At 39.3% G+C, this 23,422-nt stretch overlaps 2 protein-coding genes across 2 annotated transcripts; one reads left to right on the forward strand and one right to left on the reverse strand.

Annotated features, from left to right (window-relative positions):
- Positions 1 to 5,169: 5,169 nt before the first annotated feature.
- On the reverse strand, positions 5,170 to 17,648 carry LOC117907390 (adenine phosphoribosyltransferase 1, chloroplastic). Its single transcript, XM_034820920.1, has 6 exons — positions 17,290 to 17,648; positions 17,014 to 17,124; positions 15,491 to 15,583; positions 13,361 to 13,510; positions 12,431 to 12,489; positions 5,170 to 5,588 (listed from the first exon to the last, which is right to left on the reverse strand). Exons 1-6 carry the CDS (start codon positions 17,369 to 17,371, stop codon positions 5,535 to 5,537), a joined length of 549 nt encoding a protein of 182 aa, XP_034676811.1. The 5' UTR covers positions 17,372 to 17,648; the 3' UTR covers positions 5,170 to 5,534.
- Positions 17,649 to 21,725: 4,077 nt separating this feature from the next.
- Positions 21,726 to 22,766, forward strand: LOC117905336 (zinc finger protein ZAT10-like). The gene has a single exon (XM_034818245.1). The coding sequence runs from the start codon at positions 21,856 to 21,858 to the stop codon at positions 22,555 to 22,557; it is 702 nt and encodes a 233-aa protein (XP_034674136.1). The 5' UTR covers positions 21,726 to 21,855; the 3' UTR covers positions 22,558 to 22,766.
- Positions 22,767 to 23,422: the final 656 nt, after the last annotated feature.

The following is a 23,422-nucleotide window of genomic DNA, read 5'->3' on the forward strand; positions in this document are numbered from 1 at the left end:
ATTAAAGCAGGAATTTTGGAACCAAACATAACCTTAAGATGGATTCACATCAATTTTTAACAACAAAACTCTAACTTTGCTACAAAGCTTTATAATAATTATCTATAACTAAGATTATTTGAACACATCTTTGAATATATATATATAAATAATATTAGGTGATGTTTGTTTTTTAGTTGAATAGAAAAAATAAAAATATTTGATCTTTTTTATTCAGTTAAAAATAACATATTAATATTAATCAACATAATTAAAATGAGCTTGTTATTAATAGATTCAGTTTAATTACATTGAATAATATTAACATGTTACTTTGATTTGAATAGAAAAAGTCAATTTTAGATTTTTTTTTATTCAATAAAAAAATAAACATTATCATAGATTCCTTCAATTTTCATTTTCAATGTTTCTGGTAATCACAATATCTTTTTGCTTTTAAAGAAAATTTTATAGATAAGATCTTTATATATTCTTTTTCGAAATACAACTATAATAGGCATGACATTTAGGAGCAATATTTTTAAATCATAAAAATTGAAATAAAAATACTTCTTAAGGAATAAAATCTAAAAATAAATCTAATTTTCATAACAAATAAATTTTGGTTAATTATGGTGACTTATACACATGATTAGAGTTAGGATTTCTGTCCAAGTGTTGAGTTAGCATTGGACGAGTTTCATTTACAAATATTAAAGTAGTTACACTAAATAATTTAATATATATCATATCGAGACTCTCGAGCATGTGCCACGTAATCTATTCCTATTGGGCCACGTATTTTAATTTTTATATAAACCATTAGTTCTCTTCCTAAGAACCTTCTCCCATCTTAAGCATATATTTTAGATTGGAAATGTTACAGCTATCATTAGTATTATTATTATTATTATTTTCTGTTTACTTAAATTAACTTTTGCATCTCAGTTATAATTTTAATTATTAATTACATGGTCACCCGACCATCTTATATTTAAATCAATCATTACAATGAAGAATGGTAGTCTTTCTTAGTAGATGTTCTTCACATGGTGTGACGTGTACCCTATATCTTTTATCATTCTTAAAAAAAGATAAGAATTCCTCGGGGTTGAGAGTATATATATTTTAACATGATGATCACACTTTAAAAATTAATATAAAATAGATAATATTTTAAAAATGGAATTTACATTTTATTACATTTCAGTTTATGGAAGGGAAGTTCTAATGTTCATGTGATAGTGCAAGAATATAAAAATAAAATAATTGATACGAAAAGATAGGTTTTTAATGAGGTTCAAACACCTGTATTTACACGAATCACAAAAAATATTTCATTGTATCATAAAAAATTATAAAGACAAAAAGTTAAATATAATTATTAAATTTTAAAATATCTCATATTTCCTTATTTTTTGTATTTATATTATGATATTTTACATTGGATAGAGGAGAGTTTCTAGCGCTATATAAATATGAGTTATTTTTAACTATGTAGATACATTTTAAAGTCGTGAGAGTCTTTTTAAACCTAAAGTAAACAATATTTATACGATTAAGTGCAAGTCATTATAAATGGTATCGAAGTCGATCTCTAACCCTAATACATGGGTTTGTTTGGCTTCGTAGGGATATTTGTTTGTTTGATTTCGTAATCTCATGAGACACAACAAGGACATTATGTCTACATAAGGGGTATTTGTGATATCTCACATCGGATGAGGGAGAAAGTTTCTAATGCTACATAAGTATAAACTTCTTTTAACTATATAGATATGTTTTAAATTCGTGAATGTCCTTCAGGGTTAATACCTTAGTAATATAGAAAATAATACAAATGATAGAAAAAGAAAGAAGTAACTATTTTATGTGAATCCTTGTTCATGTGTCTTCTACGGTTCTACTCTTTTTTTTTTTTTTTCACATCTCTATTCCTATGACCTAAAGGTTATGTTTGGTTTCCGAAAAATACTAAGGAAAGAAAAAAATGCAAAGGAAAATTATTTTTCATGTTTGGTTGTCCTATGAAAAATATAAAAAAAATAATAATTATTAAAACTAATTAAAAACTTGTGTATTTTTAAATTATTTAACATTTATATTGATGAGTTAAAATAAAGAAAATGAGTTTGAAGTAAAAAAATAAATAAAAAAAATTATCAACTTTAATCTATTTTTTTTTATTTTTCTTCACTTTTTGTTTTCTTCTACTTTTCCTTTGTATTTTCTTTCCCTTACATTTTCCTTCAATTTTTCTAACAACCGAACATAACTAAAATGTTTATATCAATATTCCCAATTGTTTTTCTAGCTGATAAAAAATTATAATATTGTAATAATATATTAATATAAAAAATTATTCAGCACCTTAATTCACATTCAAAATCATGTCTAATATAAGTAGCATCATTCTTGAGAAAAAAAATTTCTTTCAAGCTTCATCATGCATAAGAAAGATATTTGTATTGAAAGAATCATATTCATTTTAGATGGTCTTGTCATTAAGACTTAATTAATGACACTCTTAGAAACACCATTCAATTTAAAGGAACGAAGTTGGTCTTTGTGTCAAAATGGCTTCTCCTATTGTTTGAAGGTTGCAGTCCTCTCTGCCCTCAAGAGCTTATTAAGGAATTGAAAATGACCCAATCTTGCTAATATTTTGAAGAAAGGGCAGACTCAGGCTTCAAAAAAGAATCTTTAGCTAAATAGTTAAGCATTATCTCTTCATTAGACCATAAGTACAAGACCTGGAATACAACACCACCTTCAATTTCTTATACCATATACGTATAATTATTGCCAGGATACTGATAACTTAATAAAATTAACGAACTTATAAAAAATTTATGTTTTCAACGTTAGAAAGAATATATTTCATGGAAGCAATAAAGTATGCTAATGTCGGAAATAATTAAAGGGTCTGCTAGTGGGACCATTTCCAGCTTCCAAGTCTCTGGTGGATGGGGAGAACCAAAATGTTTAGTTTATATTTTGGGCTGCGACTTGTATAGCAATCATACCCATAGATAAAGGTTTTGATGGTGACTTCTACAATTCTCCGGACTCCAGAAAGTCCAAGCACTGTATTTGTATAAAACTGATATCCAATCATGCCAGGGACATGTCTCAGAACTGTTAATGGATGGTAAGCATGCATTGACATATGGCTCACGAATTGTTAAATGCTTTCCAATTTTGGGAAATGCACAAAAGCGTGTTGACAGGGACAACACCGTATTGAAGCCCTCCGGGCTCCAGCAAAGCTGGATGCTTTTGCCTTTACAAGGAGGCCACTTCTTCTACTGTTTGATACTATATTTATTTCAGGTGAGTGTTTAATACCTGAATGTATGAAATGCAAGGGGTCTAGGAAGTTGATGGAGTGGTTAGATATGAGATCAGGCTGCATTTACATGGAGAAACAGAGGGGATTCAGGATTGTCGACTGTGTTAAGAGGAATAAACCAATAAAAGAAATGATGCCGAAGGACGGCCAGATCGTGGAGGTGAGTCTGACTGTCTATAGAATAGGCAAAAATGGAACTTGGTCCGTCCCTTAACCTTTACCTAACGAGTGCTTGCCGACTTACAACTCACCATCATACACATGTACTGTTGTGTACATTTCATTATATCCCTTCGAATAGGGAGAATTTTCTTCCATAGTTTTAGGTCATGTCCCATGGTTGATTATGGAGGTGGGTGAATGTGGTAGGAGACAAATATCATATTCATATTGTATGGTTACGTCATTGAGACTCAATGACACTTGGTGTCAAAATGGCTTCTCTTACCGTTTGAAGGTTACAGTCTTTGCTGCCCTCAAAAATAGCTTAATTTGCTCATTTTTTTTAAAGGCTGGCAGACCCATGTCACAAAAAGAATCTTTTGTTAAATAGTTAGTATTATCTCTATATTAAACATAATTACAAGACCTAGAATACAGTACCATCTTGAATTTCTTATAGCATATACATATACATACGCAAAAATAATGATAACTTAATAGAATGGTCATAATTAAAAAATAAAAAATACGTGTTATCAGCGTTGAAAAGAATATATTTCATGGAAACAATGAAGTATTTTAATGTCTTGAATTTATGATCAAAGGAGCTATTAATAGGACCACTCCCGACTTCCAAGTCACTCATGGATGCTTGTGAACCGAAATTTTGATTTAATAATTATGAATTCTAGCTACCTGGCTGACTTGTATGAATCATACCAATAAATAATTACATTGATGGTGACTTGCACAAATTCTCCAAACACTGAAAGTCCAAGCACTTTATGTATTAACGAAGCTGTTATCCCACTCCAATTATGCCACAAATTGTTCTCTTTCTGGTCACTTCATTATTGTTGGTTTGGAGAGTATAGTTTTAGCGGGTACTGATCCTACTGGAAGAAGAAATGTGAAGAAGAAAGCAATGTAATCCCCGGAATTGAAAATGAATGATAAGCATGCATTGACATAGCTCATGAATTGTTAAATGTTTTCAACCCCCTAAATTGGTTGGAATGAAGTATCAGAAACGGGCAAATTATAAAAAGCGTGTTGACGAGGGCAACACTGTTTCGAAGGCTGGACCACCCCCAGCCCCCCTCCAGCAAAGCTGGATGAGTCTTTACAAGGAGGCCACTTCTACTGTTTGATAGTATATTTGACTTCAATTCATTCCTAGAAACCTGATAATGGTAAACCCTAAACAACACATAGATGGAAATAGTGCATTCACAGTTGTATTCAGACAAAGAAACAAAAGACTGAAATGATGCATTCACTGTTGTATTCACACATGCAAAAAGAAAAAAGAAAGACATGGTACTAGTTTCCAAAGTACTGATCACAAAAGTTGCAATGAAGGTAATTAGAGTAGGGGCAAATGGCTAGTTGAAACAAAGCAGGCACTATATATAAGTAAAACATTTCAGGTTAGCGTGTAATACTGGGTGTATTAAATGTTATGGCCATAGGTAGATGAAATGGTGGATTGTGACCATGAAATGGTGGATTGTGACCATGAAAGACAAACTGGGGTTTTTTTTCTTTACCTAGTCTTCCCCCACTACCAACCACCACCACTAGGTGGAATTTTCTCTCTTAATCATCAGCACAGGTTTTAGACATGAAACAATGATGGATAATCAACAGAAACTGTGGACTCAACTTTAAGCACATGTAAAAGCATCAACACACAATTTTTTGCATCAATAAAAGTAAACACAATTAATGGTGTTCACGAGAGAAAACCGGGTAAGGTTTTTATGTATATTTAACCAACAGTCAGGCGTTGAATCTGGCCAGTCCCTTAAAAAACGAAGAATTATATAAATCCTCCTAACCTGAAAAGTCTTATTACTTTAATCAACCAATTGTTTTCAGGTCTCCAACTACCTAACCTAAAGAAAACCCTTCATTACCAAACAATTTTCTCTTCCCTTCAATCGAGCTGGGTCATTAAGGTTCTCCAGCTTCAGAGAAAAGCTCTAGCAATCATAAACTCCAACCACCTGCTTGAAGTTATACCACAGGAACTGTGAGATCAAGCTGCACTTACAAGGACAAACAGTGGTTTGTCTCCTAATCGGTCCCTACCCTGCAATAAGACAAAGTGCAAAATAGCAATGCATCAAAAGAAAGAATTATAGGAAAAAAATGGTGATGCATTTTGTTGAGAGAGAGAGAAAGAAGAAAAACCTTAATTCTCATTAATGTAATTATCTACTTACAATTGAGAAATATATATATATACAAGGCTAGGAGTCCTAACTACCATACATGTATCCTATATTAACAAGGAAAGGTTATATACTATAAATACATTATATTCAACACTCCCCCTCAAGCTGGAGCATATACGTCATATGCACCAAGCTTGTTACAAATATATTTAATCCTAGGACCTCTGAGAGATTTAGTGAAGATGTCAGCTAGTTGATCATTTGAATTAACAAAACTTGTAGCAACACATCCTGATGCGATCTTCTCTCTAATGAAATGACAGTCAACTTCAATATGTTTGGTCCTTTCATGAAAGACTGGATTGGATGCAATATGTAATGCGGCCTGGTTATCACATATGAGTTTCATCTGTTCATCCTTTCCAAATCTCAACTCTAGAAGAAGATGTCTCAACCATATGAGTTCACATGTTGCCAAAGCCATAGCTCGATACTCGGCTTCAGCGCTAGATCTGGCCACTACATCTTGTTTCTTACTCTTCCAAGATATTAGATTACCTCCAATAAAAACACAGTACCCTGAAGTGGAACGTCTATCTGTGGGTGAGCCAGCCCAATCTGCATCTGTGTAACCAACAACCTGAGTATGACCTCTGTTCTCGTACAACACACCTTGGCCTGGTGTACTTTTGATATATCGAAGAATGCGGATTACAGCATCCCAATGGCTATCACATGGTGACTGTAGGAATTGACTAACAACACTCACAGGAAAAGAAATGTCTGGACGAGTAATGGTGAGATAGTTCAATTTACCTACGAGCCGTCGATATCTCCCGGGGTCTCCTAAAGGCTCCCCCTGTCCTGGTACAAGTTTGACATTCGGATCCATAGGTGTGTCTACCGGTTTACAGTCTAACATACCAGTTTCTTCCAGGATGTCTAAAGCATACTTCCTTTGGGAAAGGACCACAGCAGAACTGGATTGAGCTATCTCAATTCCCAAGAAATACTTGAGTTTCCCCAAGTCTTTGGTCTGAAAGTGGGTAAAAAGGTGTTGCTTTAGTTTCTGAATACCATCCTGATCACTGCCTGTAATGACGATGTCGTCCACATAAACAACCAGATAAATACACTGCCCCAAAGAGTTATGATGATAGAAAACTGAATGGTCTGCTGTACTGCGAAGCATGCCAAACTCTTGAACAACAGAACTAAAACGGCTAAACCATGCTCGAGGAGATTGTTTCAAGCCATATAGAGAACGGCGTAACCTGCATACTAAACCAGACTCCCCCTGAGCAACAAAACCAGGAGGTTGCTCCATATAAACTTCCTCGGCAAGATCACCATGAAGGAAGGCATTTTTAATATCCAATTGATAAAGAGGCCAAGAACACATGGCAGCCATGGAGAGAAGCAGACGAACAGAAGCAATCTTGGCAACCGGAGAGAATGTGTCACCATAATCAGAACCATAAACCTGAGTATAGCCTTTAGCAACTAAGCGGGCCTTAAGGCGATCAACCTGACCATCAGGACCAACCTTAACTGCGTAAACCCAACGACAACCAACGGTAGATTTACCCGAGGGTAAAACAACAAGATCCCAAGTGCCATTAGAGTGCAGAGCAGTCATTTCATCCACCATTGCCTGTCGCCAGCCTGGATGGGAAAGAGCTTCATGGGTGCTCTTTGGAAGAGAAACAGAGGATATAGCAGAAACAAAAGCAGAATAGGGTGAAGATAATCGATGATAACTCAAAAAATTGTAAATAGAATGAGGATTACGAGTAGAGCGAGTACCTTTCCGAACAGCAATGGGTAAGTCATTAGGAGAAGGCAGAGCCGGGGTAGGTGAAGCCGAAGGGATAGGAAGTGAGTCAGCAGGTGCCTCAGCAAAAGGGAGAGGAGCAACGACACGAGGGCGACGATGATAAACCTGAAGTGGCCGAGGAGGCATAGCATCAGGTGGGGAGACAATGGGAATAGGCAAGACTTCAGAAACAGGAAGAGACTCAGAAGTGGTGGAAAAGAATGGTGAGTCCTCAAAGAAGGTGACATCAGCGGAGATAAAGTATCGATGAGTCTCAAGGGAATAACAACGATAACCCTTCTGAAGTCTAGAGTATCCCAAGAAGAGACACTTCATGGCTTTGGCGGAAAGCTTGTCCTGTCCAGGAGTGAGAATATGAACAAAGCAAGTACAACCAAAGACACGAGGAGGAAGGAAATAAAGTGGTTGGTCAGGGAAGAGAAGGGAGTGAGGAATCTGATCATGTAAGACAGAGGAGGGCATACGATTAATCAAATAACAAGCGGTAAGAACAGCGTCCCCCAAAAACGAAAAGGAACATTGCTATGGAGGAGGAGAGTACGAGCTGTCTCAACAAGATGTCGATTCTTGCGTTCAGCTACCCCATTTTGTTGAGGAGTATGAGCACAAGAAGACTGATGAAGAATCCCATGATGAGACATAAACGAAGTAAATGGGGCTGAAAAATATTCCCTAGCATTGTCACTGCGTAACACACGAATAGAAACATTGAACTGGGTTTGGATTTCAGCATAAAATTTCTGGAAAATAGAGAATAACTCAGCTCGATTTTTCATTAAAAATAACCAAGTACATCGAGAATAATCATCAATGAAAGTGACAAAATACTGAAATCCTAAAGTAGACGCAGTCCGACAAGGACCCCAAACATCAGTGTGGACAAGCTCAAAAGGAGACTTTGCCCGATTATTCAAACGCTTTGGGAACGAGACACGAGTATGTTTCCCAAGCTGACATGACTCACACGGAAGCGACGATAAAGTGGAAAAACGAGGGACCATCTTCTGGAACTTGGAGAGACTAGGGTGGCCCAGACGATTGTGAATGAGGAGAGGAGCATCAGTGGAAATGCAAACTGCAGGAGATGAATCCGAGGTGAGGTGATAGAGGCCTTGAGACTCACGTCCTATGCCAATCGTCTTCCCCGTACTCCGGTCCTGCAAGGTCACAAATTTATCAGAAAAGGTAATAGAGCAATTAAGAGTACGAGTGATTTTGCTGATGGAAATAAGATTAAAAGGACATTCAGGAGTATAAAGGACAGAAGTGAGAGGTAGAGAAGGCAGAGGAAGGGCCAAACCAATACCTTTAGCCACAGTTTGAGAACCATTAGCTAAGGTAACATTAGGTAAAGCAGAGGTAGTAGTAATAGAGGAGAAAAGATCCTTATTACCAGATAAGTGATCAGAAGCTCCAGAATCTAGAATCCAGGGTCCAAGAGAAGATGTGTGGGTAAGGCAGGCAGAGGCATTACCAGGCTGGGCAACAGAGGCAACAGAAGCCTGAGATGCGGAAGAGCTCGGAGCTTGAGGCAGCGGAGAATCAGAGGACTGGGCCACATGGGCAGTGCGAGGAGGTCGTCCATGTAACTGATAGCAACGATCGCGAGTGTGGCCAAGTTTATTGCAATAGGTGCAATGAGGACGTTGACCTCTACCTCGGGTACCACTACGGCCTCCTCGAGAGTTAGTTTGAGAAACTAACACAGAAGAATCTGAAGTGCTATCAAATGGCAAAGTCTGAGTGGAGGAGATACGGAGGAGGCGAGCAAACACATCATCCAAGGACGGAACTGATGAACTACCAAGAATCTGATCGCGGACAGGCTCAAGATCCGGACGGAGGCCAATAAGAGTAAGAACCATGAAGAACTTGTCAAGCTGTGTTTGTTGAGCCCCAACATCAGGAGTAAGAGGCATCACAGTCAAGAACTCCTCCTTAAGAGAGGCAATCTGGCCAATATAAGTAGATAGATCCAAGTCCTGTTGGCTGAGATGGACAATTGCAGAAGCCACCTTATAAAGACGCTGGATATCATTCGTATATAATCCTTTGGCCTGAGTCCAAAATTTAAAACAAGTTTTGTAGGCCCGAAGATGAAGAAGAATCTTGGGATCAACCGATTGCCATAATACACTACATAACTGTGCATCTATCTTCCTCCACTGTACGCGGTCAACCTCAGGGATATCTGCCTCCTGTGTAATCAAGTGATCCTCATATCCTTGACCCATAAACCAAAGTTCAACAGACGCAGACCAGGAAAGATAATTGTCACTGCCAACCAATTTCTCCGAAGTAATCATAGGAGATCCAGATATAACAGCGGAAAAAATGGAATTTTTAGTAGTCATATCTACTTATCTGAAGAATGAAGTATGTTTGGATCGAAGAGAGCCCTAATACGGCTTCAGATTGCGGCGTGGCACCACCGAAAAAGGGAGACGGCCTCAGATCGCGGCGTGGTACCACCAGAAAGGTAGAAGAACACTTCCCAAGGCACGTGCAGGGATTGGAGTGGAGAAAAAGTAGTCGGAGCTTCGCCGGAAAGGCTGTTTGGAGGGCCGACGGAGACAAAAATCCCCAAAAGAGGTATGTGCAGGGCTCGGATGGGAGAACCAGGGAGGTAGGGAGGCTGGTCGGCGTCAGGCGAAGCTGGAGGAGGAGGCGCGTCGCCGGAAAAGGCCTCACGCGCCCTCACGCGCCGGCGCGTGAGATTCAGTCGCCGGCCGGAAATTTGCGCGTGGACGGCGCGTGGATGGGATTTTGGTGCCGGTGCCTTCACAAAAGTTGTAGATCTCCTCCAGGCGCTCCTTCTGGTATAGTCGGTGTCGAAAAAATACGTCGCCGGAAAAGTCGCCGGAAAAGCTCGCCGGAAAAGTTCGCCGGCGGTGAGTAGTTTCTGTCGACGATCCGAATGACCGGAAAGTATTGGAAGATGGGGAAGGTGACCGGAATGAAACACGGTCACCGGAAGGTTTCCCGGAGTTGATGACACGGGAAACAAGAAAGAATTAGGTTTTCTTCCTTGGCTCTGATACCATGTTGAGAGAGAGAGAAAGAAGAAAAACCTTAATTCTCATTAATGTAATTATCTACTTACAATTGAGAAATATATATATATACAAGGCTAGGAGTCCTAACTACCATACATGTATCCTATATTAACAAGGAAAGGTTATATACTATAAATACATTATATTCAACACATTTAAATGACAGGATTCAACAGAGTGAGCAAGAGGCAACAAAAGAAACCAAGTTTATGAAGATAGTTGGCATAGCCAGTAAGGTCTTAGCTCCAGAAATGAAGATATCCAAAACATAATGTTAAAATCCTGTAAAATTTAGAAGTTTTTATGCAAGCCTAGTATTTTTTCAAATAAACAGAAGTTATTTCTCAAGAAAAATAAACCAAAAATACCCAAAAAAAACCTATTAAAAGATTTTATATTTTAAAATTAAATATTCAGGAAAAAAATGAAAATAGTGGAAATAAATAGGCTAGATGGACCAAGTTCAGGTTGGCAATTTTTTAAAAGGGTCAGGTTCCCATTGAGCACATAGGCTGCATTGAAGACACTCGACAGACCAGTTGCTATTCCAACACAATGTTAATGTTGTAAGTAGAATATAACTAATTTCTGCATCAGTATTTGCCCATTTTCCCCCCTGAATCCTATTAATTTCAGTTTTTCTTTCCATTTTAGATGCAACTCATGAATTGTTTCATTGCTTTCTTGGGTTCCTTATTCATCATTTTGATCATTTTTCTTTCTTTCTTTCTTTAGCTGGCTATCAGAGATCAAAGGTGTTGAAGTTAGTTTTTTGATAGGCAGGGTAAAGTTCTTAATTTTCTACAATAAATGTTATGTTTGCAAACGAATTATCAATTCCTGAACTATTAAACAACATTACTTTGCTGAAAATTGGACATGATTTTGTAGTCCTATTAATATAAAGATATTGATAAATTTGAATTTCATATTGAGAAGATGTGATAGACCTCAGTGTTGCATCCCATTACTATACTATATTAGGACAACAAGCACTGACATATGAAGTCTCCTTAACCTTTGTCTTTTCATATTTGTTTATTTATTTATTTTTATTTCTTATTTCCAATATTTTCTATCTTGTTTGTCCAGTAATTCATTTTATTTAATACTTGGGTTTGATTGAAAGTTTGAACAATTTATGTATATATTGAAACAGGATTTGACTTACCAAAAAAATAAAATAAAATAAGTGTTGACATTGAATTGATCCACTGATGCATCTGTATTTTGGGACATTGATAATATGTCAACATTGACATTTAAGACTATGGGCATTTGAAACATTTAGATATTGTCATTCAACATTAAGATAGTATTTGACTTAGGGAAAAAAAAAACAAAAAAAAGGAGGGAAAAACATTGACTTTGGATTTGTCCATTGATACATCTATAATTGGGACAATAATGCATTAGTCAACGTTGACATTGAGAGAGAAGAAAGGCTAATCTAAAGAACAGCTTGTACAAACCACCATACAACTGCTTGTCATTTTTGAAACTATAAGATGCAGGCAGTTTTTTTGCTTTGGGAACAAATGGAGAAATAAAGGCAAAATTGTTGCTACCCCAGTTTGCCTGGGTTGTTTGTACAAGCTGATTGTGTATGGTACCACTCCAAAATCGTGAGAAAGAAAGAAGGAGCTTATATTAATTTTCCTTGGGATCTAGCAAGTAACCTCAAAACACTATTTTGACAGTATTCTGGCAAAAAGGTGTTTCAATAAGCTGAGCATCATGTTATAGAGCTTCTAAGCTTAACTGTTTATGATAGGCTAACTATAATTTTTTTTTTTCTCTCTTTTTGCCAACCAAAAAAGAAAGAATTCTAAGTTGAAGATGCTTTCCATAAATAAGACCATACCTTTAGCTCTGGTAATTCAATGACACAAGCACACTCAACCACATCCACCTCAACCCGTTCTGCAGAGAAAAGTTACATTAAGATATAAAATCTGGAAAATTTCAATATTGATGGGAATGAGCGGAAGCTGATGTTTCTCAGGTCATATGAAACAAGACACGTGCCAAATCAAGTCGCCTTTAGGTAACTCATTTGAAGTGTTATGTGGCAGACTAATATTATAGAAAATATTTTGTTGAATCAGAGAGATTTCCAAGATTTATCGACAATTAAATAAGTTAAATGCCCATGTTGGATGTGAACTAACGTGAAGTTGCTCTAAAACATGTATCCAACTTGCTGACAGGACCGTCCAACAAAGGAAAGGAGTAAATTAGTTCAAATTTACTAAAAGTTCCAGGAGATTTTCTTAATATTCCTTGATTTCATGGTTTATTTCGAAACCAATGCACTATCAACGTTGGCCATGATGTTAAATAGACAACAGACACATCATTATATCCTGAGGTATAAAGGAAAAAGAGTTGGATACTTTCACAATTCATCTATAACTCTATATCCTAACACTCCATGACAATACAAACTTGACATCTAAACACAAACCCAAACCAAAGACCAGGTAACATAAACCTCCAAATAGATACAGCTAACAGAAGCAGCAAGGTAATTTATAAGTAGAACATAATCTCTTTCACTATCCCATGCAAGCCTTTCCAAACATCCAGCAAGCCTCCCATCAACAACATGAAGGAAATTAGTGGTATGTGGACCTAACCTCTTTCTCACATCCACCAAAAGAAGCGAAAAAGAGAAAATGAAAAGAAAAAAAAGAAAAAAAAACAGCTATGCAAACATTTATAAATAGATAATAAGAGAAAGTAAACATTGATATGCCACCAAATTAAGATAAAGAAAAGAAAAACACTCTACCAAGGAGGTTGATTGCAGCACACAAGGTTCCCCCAGTTGCAATGAGATCATCTATGACTAAGGCTCGTTCTCCAGCTTGTACAGCCCCAACATGCATCTCAATTTTGTCTGTTCCATACTCCAATGCATACTCTTGAGAAATAACCGCCCCTGATAAGAACATCAAATCATTAAAACTCTATGCAACATGGAATGTTCTGATAAGCACAGTTAAGAAGACTCTTAGGAAATATATAAAATAAAAGTTATTGGCGTTCTTGGAAAATACATTTTAAAAAAACTAACTAAATAAATAACTAAGGTGATAAAGGTTCAAAATAAAAATCTAACTGATCCCAAATATAAGCAAAAGTTTTACCATAAAACAAGATATCAAGAACAAACTAGAATTGCACTCATGGATACAACAAGGGTATATGATAAAAGTAGGTGCAAGGGTAGCATGTTCATTTATAGAAACTGACAATAAATCCGATAAACAGACCATTTTGAAAATTTTCAATAATACAACTTCTGACAATCTTTAGAAGCAATGAACTCTTCTTTCTATTGTCTTAACAAACTATTTCTCAAGTAAAGTATAAAGCATGTAGAACTTAGTCATGTATTATCTTGGATGATAAAATAAAATTTATTAAGATGTATGTGGAGAGAGTATGCCGCACATAGACTTGTTACCAACTGACTCAAGCAACAAAACAGTCTTGAATCTTGATATAAAAGATCGTATCCTAGGAGTGGTCCCCATAGGTCATATACAGTTAGGAAGCAGTATGAGATTATGGTATGGTTGTGGCAGTTGATCGAGGTAGAGATGTACAGTTTGAGCCTTGACACAGTATGCATCACAGTAATTTTTACACACTGTAATCATAGCGTCTAAAAAAGATGACATTTCCTTGGATTAAATGCAGCAACACCAAAAGGCTATTAGGGAACCTTTTAGCATCCTTTGAACTAGTACAGAAGTTCTCACATGATAGTAGCAAGTTCCAATGAAATACAAGTAATAAATTAGTTGACTTTTGCATATTGAGCATCAATATTCATAATAACAACCCAGACACATAAGATGCAATAGCAGAATCATACCAAGTACCTATGGCTAAATTTAGTGAAGCACTGATCCTACATTTGAATATAACAGCAATAACGAAGAGATGAAGCTCTTTGATTGCCTTATCTGAGAGCCCACTGAAGGTGACAAGTACAACATATACTTGCATTACAGAATTGGTTATATTGGTGGTTCAAAAAACTAATTAAAGCTAAAGCACATAACTAATAGACAACAAAATAAATAAATAATAGAAAAACAGAATACTTTGTTTCTTTTTTGGATAGGTAAACAAGCAAATATATTAAAATCACTTGGAAAAGGCACACAAAGTACACATGGAGTATACAAGTAGCAGCCGAATACAAGCAAACAGAAAGAGAAACAACAAACCAACACCCGATACAAAAGCTTCACCCTAAAGGCCTACAAAAATATAGAAACCCCAAACTTATCAAACTCTTGGGTAAAACCCAACTAAATCACCCCACTACTCTCACTCCACTCTTCCTTGCACTTCCTGAAGACCACCTTCTACCCCATAGGAATTACAAAATAAGCCCACAACCCCAAAACCCTTACCTTTAGACCAGGTGAGAGAACTCTGCCACACTCCTCTTTTATAATCCTCCAATTTCTGAGGAGAGACGAACACCTAGCCTCTAAGCCAAACAACAGCAACCTAAAAATCACTACCTACAAGGTCACTTACAAACCATCTTCCACTCACTACTCCAACTCCTCTCTTTTTTGTTTGAATTGCAGTAATTGACTTAACATCCCAAATATTGAAGCTCCCTAACAATCCATAACAAGATGCTTTTATTGAAAGGTTTACAAAACTGAAAGAAATCATATTATCACACTTGTTGACACATTATTACCAATCACTCGATAAGACCATGTAGAAACTAGCAACGCATAAACTCTTTCAACACTGATGCAAGTTATTTCATTGCACTAGATAAAAAAAAATCATTATCACAGACTGCATTGTTCTCCTGACTAATAAAAAAGTTGATGCCATCCAAGAACTAATTGAGGAAGGCAAAAGCTGGATGGTAAAGACATACCAGGCAATTTATTAGGTTTTCTCATGGGGACAAATTTTGCTCCAATGGCCAATGCAATTGGTGGGCCAAATATAAAACCTCTTGCTTCAATACCTGCAGAAAGTCATGGATATCAAATTAAAAAAATTATAGTTAGTTCCACCGAAAACAAAAGCAAAATCAGGGAATTGCTAATCCAATACTTAACTGCATGAAAAACAATGATAAAACTGCAGTATGTCTAAAATAATTTAACTTGGTAAGTTTTTGGCAAACCAAAACCTAGCCACTTACCCAAGTTTTGATTTGAAAAATCTGACAAAATGATCTCCAACAAACATTTAAAGACATGAGGTAACAGTAATTCCATCCATGTATAGTTAATTCCTTCCCTTGAGAAAGGAGGAGCAGGGGAGGCCTTGGATACTTGAAATTGTAGACTTGTAGCTTTTAGAAGACCATTTTGAGAATCCTTCCTTTGTTTCAAACAGAATTGGATTTTTTGAACAAATGACAACAACATTTTTCCTATGATACTTGATATGGGAAACCATGAAAGAGTCCAAACCATTAACATTTCCAGCCTGGCAACTTATATGTATATTTTCGCACTTCTTTATAGAAGGTAGAAGGACCAAGAAATTGAATTAATGGAGAATTGGCAACTGGTGCCTATATATTGAGAGTTTGTGAGATCAGGGGAGGTTGAGATGAAAAATCGGGATGATTTTCTAGCTTCCTTCCATGTATGCATCTTCCAGTGTCATTAACAAATTGCAAGACCAAGTAATAATGATATCCTTCCAAGTTCCAATAAAATGCAATTGGAAAGACCCAAAATTATTCAATAATGCCATTTTATGTATAGAGAAAAGCTACAGAGAAAAGTATATTTAACTACCTGATCCACAAAGATGGGTTTTTCCAATTAAATATGGTGTATGATGGTCAAACTTGCAAGCAATGGATCGAATGTTAATTCATCACAGTTTCCATTATTCCTTAGTATTATTTTCTGTCTAAATTTTGGTTCACTTGGTGATGCCTAGGGATATTCAAAACTTTGCTAGATGATAGTGATCAAGTATGCAAGGGGAGAGAAATAGGCCTTTCCTTCTCTTTTGGTGGGTAGGGGCGCGGTGAGACTGAGGAAAGCACATTGCATATATTGGAGTACTGTAATTCCTAATCCTTCTCTTATACAGGAGTTAGATCAAATCTGGCTCATATTTTCATGGTGCTTCCGAATACATTTTCTTGTCCCATATGAATCACTGGACTTGACTACACCCACTTAGAAAAACATAAAAATTACTTTCTTTATTATCATAATCATAAACTAATGGAAAAATCACATGACTAAAAGAATTCAAAAACAGTTATTAGGATAAGATTTTTTTTATGCCATTAAAAAATTTATGTTGATTGTAGGTACATTGTTAACAGACAATTAGGAAAACCTAAAACAGATAATAAGTAAAGCACGGTGGAAGTAAAGAACAAAATAACCAAAGCAAACCTAAACTAAGAAACAAGCGTAATACCTGCAACAACAGAGATGCTTTTCCCTTTGTATCTCTCAACAAACAAATCGATAGTGTCCTTGAAAGCCTGGGGGTCGAGAAGCAATGTTGTTATGTCCTGAAACATAATACCTGCCCCCAAACCAAAAGCAACATACCATCAGATAGCCTCTATTAAATACTATAAACTCAGTGAGAGACAAAACTACGGAATACTCAGATGATAAAATGGAAAACCCAGATCGGAAGTATGAATTGATCCGAGTTATCATAAATCACAACTTTTTGAGTTTTAACCTGGTTTGGGAAAGTCGGGGATGACCCGAATCGCAGAAGAAATTCGAGCAATACGATGATCCTGGGCATCCTCAGAAGCCATTGGTTGGTGTGAGATCTTACAGACCACTGAGTCAGTAGCAACTCAACCAGACGAGATGCGGGCTGACTCTGCTGTAGATGCCCAGATGAAACTCTGTTTACTCTTTAAATGACCGAATTACCGGCGTTTAATGGGGAGACGTCTTTTCATGTTGTTTTCTGACGGAAATGCCCCTCTTTAAAATTCTCTGGTCAATCGCTCCACTGGTGGGAACAGCCGAACAGGTGCATGTGGACAGCTGGGGACGGGATCTTGGAATAGGAGAGAGAAAGGGTAAAATAGTAAAACTGAAATATCTTGTTGAGTATCTTTCCTGGATGACTTGTGGGGGGCGCACTTCAGTCTGTCGGGCGAATCAAATCCAAGAAGCCATATGCCCCAAATCCCTATTCCCCCTCCCCCAAAAACTCTGGAACTCATGCCTGCTTCTTTTACCACCACCTCCTTCTACCCCTACGTATCGTAAGCCTCGTCACCTTTTTTCCGTCGTCATTTTTTTCATCTATAACGTGAGTCTATCATCCGTCTCTTTTTTTTTTTTTCCAGAATTTTAATAAATCTTACATTATATGGGTGAGTTGTCCAACAACCTAAATATGATGGCCCAAGTCTTAACAATTTCCTAGCAGAGAGAAGAAGTTGCTCAAGTCCAGAAAGGAAAGGCCAGCCAGCCCAAGTTGTACAGGCCCAACACCTATGACATTAGGTAGAAAGGAAGATACTGATATTTCATTACAAGTGTGACTGCGAAAATGAAATTTGAACACAGGTAAGCCTAAGGACGAACCATGAGAAGGCATAGAGTAAATTAGGTCCTAGGTCAAGTTTCTGGTTAGTAGCCACATCAGTGTCCCTCCTAAGCAGGAGCTCTGTTGAGGCGAATGAAGCTTAAGTTTCTTATTAGTAGCCAATTCAGTCCCCAACACCTCAAAACAAAGGGCTAACCACTTGATAGGCGTAACAGAACATACCATATTCGCATAAAGAAATCAAGCCTCACATGAAAATCGGTTAGCTAGGATGGCCACCAATGTTGATTCCATTTTCTCAAGTTGGGTGGAAGCGGTGGCTTTTAGTTCATACGACTCCATTGACTATTATTATGACAACATAATGGTCACACCGTGTCGGTTCACGCGTGGTCTACATTTTCGTTTTCCCTTTTAACCGGTGACAACTCTTTCATTCATCCCAATTACCAAGGGACCATATTGGTTGGCCTGCACTGCAACTCCATCTCCATCTCCATCTCCATCTAAACCCCAATTCAATCTCCCAAATATCTACTCAGTTACCTACTGGGCAGACCCATCTCGTCTTCCCGATGCCCTCGACGCCCGCCGCATCAGATTCCTCTGGAGAATTACTGCAATCACATCGTAATGAAATGAAAACGTTTCCTAAAAAACAAAAAGGAATTCTCAAATAAGGGAGAATATGTTCTGATGGACAAAACAAAGAAAACGATGAACGATTCTCGACGTCACTTCCAATTGTGAAATCTCTTCTCGAAGCATTTTGAGGTTGAATTCAAAGTACGCCGTGTTTTTTATGTTGTTGAAGGTTATATAGCCCACGTTTTTCATTTCTGAAATTTGGTCATGGCCCATTCAAGTCTGCGGAATCCCAACTCCCAAGCCATCTTTGATTAGGTAAGCACTGACTTCACGAGCCCAAATGATAATTAAGTGAAAGTTTCATAACAGTGGAAACTAACTTATAGGGAAGGTTCATCCTTTTATAATTAAATTGTGCCTATGGGGGAATGTTACGTGCCCCAAAACGTAACTGAGGTACATAACAAAACAGTGTGAACGCTATGTTTTTTCTATCATAAGCCACCACTTCTTTCGCGTTTGATTAATATTGAGAAAATTACTTTTTCCTGATATAAAAAACTAGTTGAGTCAAAAAGATTTCTTGCATCTCAAGTTATCATGCCACTGGATTAATGATTAATGTGTCACAGCAGAAACATTGCGGAATATCCCATGTGAAGGGCCACTGTCATTAATTGGCTGCTTTCGCATTACAAAACAAAGGGTGTAAAACAGGCTACGGATTGAACCCAGAAACCCACATCAGTTTCCCTATGCCAAGCTGGCATGTGGGACGGGATAGATATTATATAGAAGCATCCTGTCAGCCCCTTAGCCACTTGACCCGAATAGGGAGGAAAAGGATCATGGGTAGGCCTTGCACCCATGAGGACCTAGACAGTGAAGCAAGGAGGGTCTAGAGGGTTGGTGGTTCAAACCCTAGATGATAAGTGAGAAGGCAGAAGTCAAGTCTGACAAGCACTGCGCGCGCACCGCGGGCGAGCCAGACGCGCGCGCACCAAGGGCGAGCCAGACGCGCGCGCACCAAGGGCGAGCCAGACGCGCGCGCACCAAGGGCGAGCCAGACGCGCACCGCGCGCGCACCAAGAGCGAGCCAGGCGCGCACCAGACACTTGTGGGCTACGAAGTGGGTGCAGATGGGGGTCGAGGGTTAATATTGGAAATTATTTTATTTATTAAATAATTTCATTATGTCTCCTCAGACATTTTGATGTCTCCTGGAGAAACTTTGAAAACGGCTCGTATTGCTCTTTAAGGGGGGGTAGGTGACTCAAGGGGCGCCAAGGGGGATCTTGAGCGCACCAAGGGGGCACCATGGCACGGCCTTGGGCGTGCCTAGGACACACGGAAGGCACTCGAGCGCACATCCACATGGGCTCAACGACATGTGGGGGTGCACCCCGTGGCCGCAACGGCACGGGGCCAGGTGCAGCCTACCTCCTCCCTGCGCAGGCACGAGGGCGCCTAATCCTTGTGCGGTGAGCCAGCTGAGCAAACCATGGGCGCAACGCCATGGTCTAGTGGGGCAGCAGCTGACTCGCATCATGATGACATGCCTACTCACAGCACAGGGGCGCAATGCCCTGTGCACCAAGAAGGGATTAGCCATGGGCACAATGCCATGGCTCGTTGCTATGGAGCTAGCCGGACAGTGGGCTCAGCCATCAGTGTGAGGAAGGCACACTGAAGCACCAGACCTGGTCAAGCTAGTTCGCGCATGCTGCCTAGTCCAAAGAGCCTTGATCAAGGCACGTTGGTGAAACACTCGGTCACAAGCGGCACCTTTGGGGGAAGGCAGCAGCTTGTTAGGAGGACTCACCAGCAGCTGAGGAGATGGGCTCAAGACAAGGTAGATGGTCAGCTAGTCAGTGGCAGCTAGCTGGAGCAGCAGGGGACCAGGTCAACAAGCAGCAGTTGGCTGAGGTGCTGAAGGCTTGATGCATGGAGGTGGTCCACGAGCAGGCCACGACCTGGAGGGTGGGTGGTTGTGCAAGGCGGTTCAGGGCGGTTCCAGCCAGTTGCATAACCACCCAAAATGGCTCCAAGCTTGAATTTTTGAAATTCGAATTGTAACTGCAGCAGTGTCTCTTTTAAAAGGGCACCTGCATCCTTGAGACGGGCAGAGAGAGGGAAGGAGAGAATTGTGAGTTGGGTTCTCTGAAAGCTTAGGGGTGTAAGCTTGCTCTCTGACTCAGGGAGAACAATTTTGTATTCTTGTAGTTGAGAATTAATACAAGTTGGGAAGGTTCCCGTATCTCTGTTGTCCCTGGTTTTGGTTTCTTTGCATGTTGTCTGGTTCCTTATTTGCTTGCTTGGTGTTGCTTTGGCTTTCGAAGTGTGCTGTGAAGGAAGGTTGGCTAAGGAAGGTCCTTAGCACCGCACATCCAAGGTGAAAAATTTTGGCTAAAATCGAGGGTGTGACACATCCCATGGTTGCGAAAGACAAAGCTGAGTTATTTTGATGCTAATATAAATTTGGTGGGCATGGGAAACCCCACCCAAATTGGAAAAATCCATGTGATTAGGTGTTGTGGTTACTTAAAGCTTGGATATGCGCAAGTACATGCATTTTATGTCTGATGGAATGATATTAGTGGCCTAGTGGGGGGTGGGAAGTGAGGGTGGGTGGTTACAATTAAGGTTTACCTCACATTGGTTACCGGCTGCTGGCTGCTGGCTGCTGGCTGCCGGCTGCCGCCAAGGGGTGGTTGTGGGAACATTTGAACGCGTTTTGTTTGTGGGGTTTATGTAATTTGAATGTGTTGACTTAGAAGCAGTCGTCAGTTGTGAGCCAGAGTCTCACTCTCTTCCTTCCCTTGCCTTTCCCTTTGTACTAGAAGCAGGCCCACACATGTTATCCTCTCACGCCCTTGTGAATTTGACTCTCCACTACAGAAGAAAACTCAACGCAAACGTGCTCCACTTGGTTCCTAATTAATTTAAGTGCAAGTTCATCCTCTACCTCTTCCTTTCCTCACACTTGTCACGCAACTTCCTTCCTTCCCACTCCTTATAAGACCATACCACTCCCTCACTCAAATTCATTCATCTCAAATCTCACCAGTCCTTCAGAGTTCCTCAACCCGCATACCTTTTCTCTCAGTGTTTCAGTGTTTCTCTCTGCCTACTTCATCTCCCTCTTTCATGGCTCTGGAAGCTCTCAACTCACCAACCACACCCACGCCTTCCTTTCACTACGAGCAACCCAGCCTCCACTCTCTGGAGTCATGGGCCAAGCGCAAGCGTTCCAAGCGTCCTCGCTTCGACAACCAACCTACAGAGGAAGAGTATCTGGCTCTCTGCCTCATCATGTTGGCTCGAGGAGGCGCCGCCTCCTCCACCGTCTCACACCGCCGCCATCTCTCTCCCCCTCCTGCCCTGCAGGTGGAAGCTCCTAAACTCACATACAAATGTTCAGTTTGTAACAAGGCCTTCGCATCCTACCAGGCACTAGGGGGACACAAGGCCAGCCACCGTAAGCAGTCCGGATCCGATGACCTGTCGGCCTCCATCACCACCACAAGCACCGCGGCCGCTGCCAGCGGTGGTAGGACTCATGAGTGTTCCATCTGTCACAAGACTTTCCCCACTGGACAGGCTTTGGGTGGACACAAGCGATGCCACTACGAAGGCGGCGCCAGCGTCAGCAGTGGCGTTACCTCGTCCGAAGGTGTGGGGTCAACCCACAGCCACCGTGACTTCGACCTCAACCTGCCGGCCTTTCCCGAATTATGGTCCGCACGTCGATTCCCAGTCGATGACGAGGTCGAGAGTCCTCTGCCGACAAAGAAGCCCCGTCTCCAGATGCTGCCGCCAAAAACCGAAGTCTCTCAAGATCACCATTAGATTTCCAAATTTAGGATTAGTTTCTTTCTTTCTTCTCTAGAAATGACCATTGAAATTCGTGTATTTTTTTTTTTTTTTCCTTTTAGCTCCCCTCGATTAGAATTTGTTTCTCCTGTACATGCTATCTGAACTCGTAGTTGTTCAGCTGTGATAGTGATTATTCAATTGATTGATTTTTTATTAAAAAAAATTAAAGCTCTCATGTGTCCTCCCTTTCAATCTGCAAACTAAGATCACAGTGGTGGGTGGTGCCAACTTGGAATCAATTTTCCATACATACAACTGCGTCAACGGCAGAGCATTTGCCATTGGCAACGACTTTGTGGCAGAAGGGGTAGAAACAGAAGAGTTGGTTGAGGAGTAGCGGGTGGGGACACTACTAGACATGTGGGCGTTAAGCCTAACCATTATTATAATTGTATTAGTTAATTAGTAAAGAGAAATGGATGGATGGACGATGCTGATGAGATACGAGAGGATGTTTGGTGGTGTGGATAAGAAGAAAGCTTTGGGCACGCGGCTCTCCTGCGGAAGCGATGAGGATGACAGGTGGCCTTGCTTAAGCCAGGTTCTCTCCCCTCACTTCCTCTATTCCACCCTTCTTTTCCCCACTTCATCACCTCTATTTGGACACGGCATTGAAGGGCTCATTTGTCTTCTGACTCTTCTCGATCATTAATAGGTTACCTTTCACTGGGGTCCTTTTTCAACAATGAAATTGGTTGATGATCCTGACAAAATAACAAGTGTTTGTATGATCTATATTATTTAAAGACGAAGGAAGAAGACGAGAGGCAATCTTAACAATCTAGGGATTGGCTCCTCCATTTCTATTTTGTTTTTTTTCACATGCCTAATTAACTTA

The sequence above is a fragment of the Vitis riparia genome, chromosome 18 (genome assembly GCF_004353265.1).
Source record: "Vitis riparia cultivar Riparia Gloire de Montpellier isolate 1030 chromosome 18, EGFV_Vit.rip_1.0, whole genome shotgun sequence".
In the NCBI taxonomy this organism is placed as follows: Eukaryota; Viridiplantae; Streptophyta; class Magnoliopsida; order Vitales; family Vitaceae; genus Vitis; species Vitis riparia.

Excerpts from the sequence above, each read along its gene's own strand:
- LOC117907390 (XM_034820920.1), bottom strand. The coding sequence starts at position 17,371 with ATGGCTTCTGAGGATGCCCAGGATCATCGTATTGCTCGAATTTCTTCT. Across the intron at positions 13,511-15,490 it reads AAAACCTAATAAATTGCCTG|GGGCGGTTATTTCTCAAGAG; the intron begins GTATGTCTTTAC and ends TGTTCTTATCAG. Across the intron at positions 5,589-12,430 it reads TTGAATTACCAGAGCTAAAG|GGTAGGGACCGATTAGGAGA; the intron begins GTATGGTCTTAT and ends GTCTTATTGCAG.
- LOC117905336 (XM_034818245.1), top strand. The coding sequence starts at position 21,856 with ATGGCTCTGGAAGCTCTCAACTCACCAACCACACCCACGCCTTCCTTT.